The 5256-nt window shown below is 35.7% G+C and overlaps 1 protein-coding gene across 1 annotated transcript; it reads left to right on the top strand.

The window, feature by feature from the left end:
* The first annotated feature begins 2035 nt into the window (after nt 1-2035).
* On the top strand, nt 2036-3366 carry LOC113361659 (CASP-like protein 1D1). Its single transcript, XM_026604831.1, has 2 exons — nt 2036-2825; nt 2924-3366. The coding sequence occupies exons 1-2, from the start codon at nt 2469-2471 to the stop codon at nt 3137-3139; spliced, it is 573 nt and encodes a 190-aa protein (XP_026460616.1). The 5' UTR covers nt 2036-2468; the 3' UTR covers nt 3140-3366.
* Nucleotides 3367-5256: the final 1890 nt, after the last annotated feature.

The raw sequence follows: 5256 nt of genomic DNA on the forward strand, positions 1-5256 counted from the left end.
TAAATTGAAATGGGATGTAATCAATTTGCAGCGAGCTTTGGTATTTTTCGATGGGAGGTATGAGAATAGAAAACAGATAGGGAAAGTGAGATGGTGATTGTGATGATGTTGCATTGGTAGTGTTAGAGAGAAAGAAATTGACGGTGGTGGCGATGAAGGGTTTTGGGAAGGAAGAAATAGACTTTCTCTTTCTTCTTAAATAATTAGGGTTAATATGTGATTATTTTGTAAATATAAACAAAGTGAAGGGTGTAATAGTAAACTTGTTTAGTGATTGATTATATTTTATATAAACTTTTAATAATTTTTTTAACAGAAGTCAAGATTTAAGACGGTCAATGCAGGTCAACGTTATTTCCAAGTACCAAATCCTGAGTTGGATAAATGTTAGAGCAAACACTAACTATTGACAAGATGTAAATACCAAAAACTAAATAACCCTTTAATTTAACGTGAAACCAATATGGATTTTTTTATTCAACTTGACGAGGTTTTGTGTTGAAAGAACTTGAGAATGAAACTATTTGACCCTTGTTTTCTAAACATAGCAAACAAAGTCTTTTTCGATCTCCCTTGTCTTAGATATTGTAAACAAATTAATGTTATCATCGCTAGAGATAATTATAGATACTCAGAGACCATAAATGCTGCACTTCGTATGTTACTTCTCTACATTCTGAGAAAAACATTTGATCAAATTTACAATAGAAAGTAAAAAACATTAAAAAAAAAACGCAAAAAAAGAAAAAAAATCGACCTTCACATGAAAATGATTAATTCCACGACCGTTCGGATAAGATCTACTCTTTCCAAGTGGGGTTCACCAAGGTTTGAAAAACGGTCGTTATTTCGAAAAAAATGGTCACATTTATGTAGCGTGACTGTGTGTGAAGGTCGGCGACACCCGTATCTATATATGACCGATAAATAGGAAATAACGGTGTTATTTAGACCCGTTATAATCGTTTTTCTAAAATTGAACTTTACGTTTTTCCTTCTAAATAACATTTTAACACAAATTTTTTGGATCATTTTCCCCGTTTTCACGTCAGTTATAACCGTTTTTTAAGAAAAAAAATATAAAAATATTTTCTTACACTTCTTTATATTTTAAATTAAAGGTTAAAAAATTACAATTAATATTTTAAATTAAATAAAAGAAATGCAAAGCTTTACGAGAATAGAAAAAGAAATATTAATCAAATTATAATTTCTGTAAAGTGGGCACTATCTACTATGATTTTTGATGGATACTCTTTGAATACCCTAATTTGTAACTGGAATGTTGTGATTGGCAATTGCTGATTATTTCTATTTTTTTTTATTATGCGAATTTGTAACTGGAATGCTGTGACTGGCAATTGCCGATTACTTCTATTTTTCTTCGTAAGTCGCCATTCGTTTGTGACCTCTTATTTTTAATATAATTTGTCATTTTTTCGTCAATTTCTTTTGTTTTTCCTTTTTTATACAAGACAACGTCTTGAGTCGTGACTTGACTTATATTGTAGTAAAATATAATAATAGATATTACGCACCTTTTTGTTTGATTGCAAGTGGAGGTATAAAATATGTTCAAAAGGGTTGTTACGGAGCTGTTTTCTCACAATAACCACAATTTAGGATTCTCCTATCAGCCTGGCCCTGGCTGCTAGCTTTATCAATTCCATAAACAGCCTAATAACCTCTCTCTAGCCGGCTCCCAGTATTTCCATTTTCTAATACTCTATGAAACCTAATAGACCCCATGAATCAGGACAGAAAGGTTTATCTAATCTAATAGACCCCAGGAAACCTCGCTGTTCTCCGAGATTGGTTTAGGGTCTTTCGTGGAGGTAGGTGGAGGGCGAAAATGCTATTCTTCCCCATTCCCTTCCCCCATCCCTTTCTCTCATTACGAGTCAGGCAGATAGTGATGTGATATCACACAAAAAGACCCCCGTTAATTCCAATCTAAGAGATCAAGGGCTAAGATCACTGTCACCTAATGCGGAAGGGGACGGGGAAGGGAATGGGAAAGTGTAGCAGCTTCGTAGGCAGAGTGGGGAATTACTTCGTTTTGTAACTGCAAAACTACTCCGGCAGGAAGAGGTAGAATCACAATCTTGGGATGTAATCCGATCCGTCTAATGTTCATACTCGTAATGAAATTTCGGTACTTGTCAACGTAAATGTTACTAATCCATTAGTGTTTAGTTGGTGAAGGGTTAAACATAATGCTGGAATTAAGAATAACCAAAACATATTCCATGCACCAATAATATTTAGCAAGACAAATTGATGCTAGCATGCATACATCATCATTTGAGGTTGGCATTGATTCTTCTTGATTATTAAATTTTATATCACCTAGCCAGTCGCTTCTCCTTAGTTTTCTGTCTATAAATTAGCTATCTATCCTTAAACGTATCTCTTAATCAACACTTCTAATCACCTTTCAAAACAATCTCCTTCTCTAATTAATCATCATGTCTACTGAGGAAGTGGTGGCGAAAGATACGGCTACTGTCGAAACAGGGGGAGTCTCAAATGATACCGGCTCTGATGCTAGCTCCCTAAGTTTAACAGCAGGTTTGGCCGTCCGGAAATTGTTATTCTGGACGGTGTTTGTCGCTGCAATCGTTGTACATACAAGTAAACAAACGGTAGACGGTTTATCTGATGGTTCAAAAACAACCAAATATACCAACTATCCTGCTTACAAGTATCTCTTGTCGGTTCTTTGGATAGTTTGTGGCTACACTTTTATTGCATCCATAAATTCAGCCATTTGTGGAAGGTCTGGAAACAAGTATTTCATTCTCAGTCTCTTAATGTGGGATGCCGTAAGTCTTTCTCTACGAAATCAATTTCCTTAACCAAGTAGCTAGATATTGATTTTAATGACTTATTTAGTTGTTATTTTGGTTTTGTGTTGATGCAGATGATCTTAACACTTATGGCTTCTGCTACTGGTACTGCCGGAGCTGTCTTGTTTATTGGAACTAAAGGAAATTCCCATGATGGATGGTCAAAAACATGTAATGTTTTCGATAAGTTTTGCCGTCATATGTGGGCATCATTTGGACTATCGATATTTGCATGCTTTCTCCTTGTTTGGATTATCGTTTACTCAGCTGGTGCCATCAAAACAGCTTGATTATAATTATACCCGGACTTATAATTATACCCGGACATATATGCTCGACTTGTGTGAATTTGCTTCTATATATTTAGAATCGTCGTTGTTTGTGATCTTCCAATCGATTCTCTTTCAACACACCGGGGCCTATGTGTGCAGTTGTGTACGTATATAGAATGGATGTAAATTTATTTTGTTGATTTCGTGAAGTGAATAATGAATTTGCGAGTAAGTTTGATTTATTATCCAGTCTTTTCATTTTTTTTCCTTTTTTTTTGTTTTTTTGTGAAGAACATGAACATTGCCAGGTACCAGTTTACCAAGAGAGTACCCCATATAAGAAAATATTTTCTTGTTTGTTATATATGGATTTGGTACCCTCCCAAATAAGATGATACCCCTATTAGCAATCTTTAAAAAAAAAGACAACAAAAAAACAATAGAGAAAAGGCAAAAGAGAAACTAAGGTAAAAGCATAGTACCATATTAACTAGGACTATCAATGAGTTTGGGTCCTGTCAGTATTACTGGATTCAGACTTTATTTATAAAAGTTTGGTCCGTTTTTATATTTGTGGATCCAGAACCGGACTCGTTAAAAATCCCAGATACCCGTCAGTTCTGCGTGCCTATTGTGTATTGAAAAACTATCAATTTTTCAAATCTTGATATTTTATTATTTTGTGCTCGAATCCACATTATTTTTGTACAAGTTTATTATTATATCTTCATTAATGTGCTGAATAAAGATTGGATGTACTCTCTCCGTTTCAAAAAGATAGGATGGTTTCATGTTAAATTAGTGATGTAAATAATACCCGGAATTACTCAACCTGCCCGAGCCCGCATGTACCCGAAAAAGCCCAAAGCCTGTTACAACCTATTATGGGGCGCCTTGTCTGGTTAGCTTAATGGGCAGGCTCGGGCTTCCCCTAAAATTTAGTAGCTTAGTCTGATACCTGTCCAAACAACCCGACATGATATCCGTTTGAATTATCTTAGAGTTTTAGTTCTACGTTGAATAAATTATTACGCATCTTGATTATATTTTGGTTTAGAATTATTATTTTCATTCCTATTCTACACATAGAAGATTAATTGCATAAGACTTTTTTAAACTATAGGTCATTCAATTACAAAATTCCAAACAAGAATTAAATCAATTATTACAAAACTTTTAAAGTACAAAAACCCCACAGCCTGTTTGGCCTGTCTGGCCTGACCTGATTAGTGAATGGGCCTTGGGCGGCTTCTGGGCCTCAAAATAAGTGTTTTACTTGGCATGCGCGGCCTAACGGGTTTTTTGGGTAGGTGAATATGAATCCCACACGGCCTGAGCCAAATTAAAAAACGGGCCAAGCTGCACGGCCTGACCCAAATTAAAAAACGGGCCAAGCTGCACGGCCTGACCCAATTTACACCCTTAATATAAATTGCATGAAACAAGTCTATCTTTTTTTTGAAGATAAAAAAGGAAAAATAGTTTAAACCAAAACTAGCAAAATACTTATAATATTGGTAAAGTGATGAATTAAAGAATGAATAACCCGGTACCCGCGAGTACCCTATGTGTATTACACGATTGGACTTGAAACCTTAACATGTCCCAACGGGTATAACCCGTCGGTTCCAAAGTTGCTAATGGGTCTGAATGAGTCTGATTTTAGGACCCGACAACGGACCCAAATCTATCGGGTCCGATTTCAGTTCCGAATATTGGGTATCCATTGACAATCCTAATATGAACGACTACTAAGACTATCAGGAGTACCATTTGAGTGATTCAACAGATAGGATCAGCATCATGAACAATTAGGATATATTTGTCCCGTATGGGATGGTACCCCTGCTAGATAGTCTTGGTACCCGCCCGTATAAATCATCCTAACTGAAGCCTCAACAAAGAAAAAGTGCAGTGTGGGGAATTTGGAAGCTAAATTCTATATATTGCAGTTTCTGACGAACGCTATGTAGTGTTGGAAAACCCACAATACGCCCAAAGAACAATCCTAAAGCTACAAACAAGATTCTTGGTTAAGCATTCAAGATGAATACTTTAGATTCATGAGTGAAGTAAGCATGATAGCAAGAAATTTGGAAACTAAATTCTGTATATTGCAGTCGCTGATGAACGCC

Source organism: Papaver somniferum, chromosome 3 (genome assembly GCF_003573695.1).
Source record: "Papaver somniferum cultivar HN1 chromosome 3, ASM357369v1, whole genome shotgun sequence".
Lineage (NCBI taxonomy): Eukaryota > Viridiplantae > Streptophyta > Magnoliopsida > Ranunculales > Papaveraceae > Papaver > Papaver somniferum.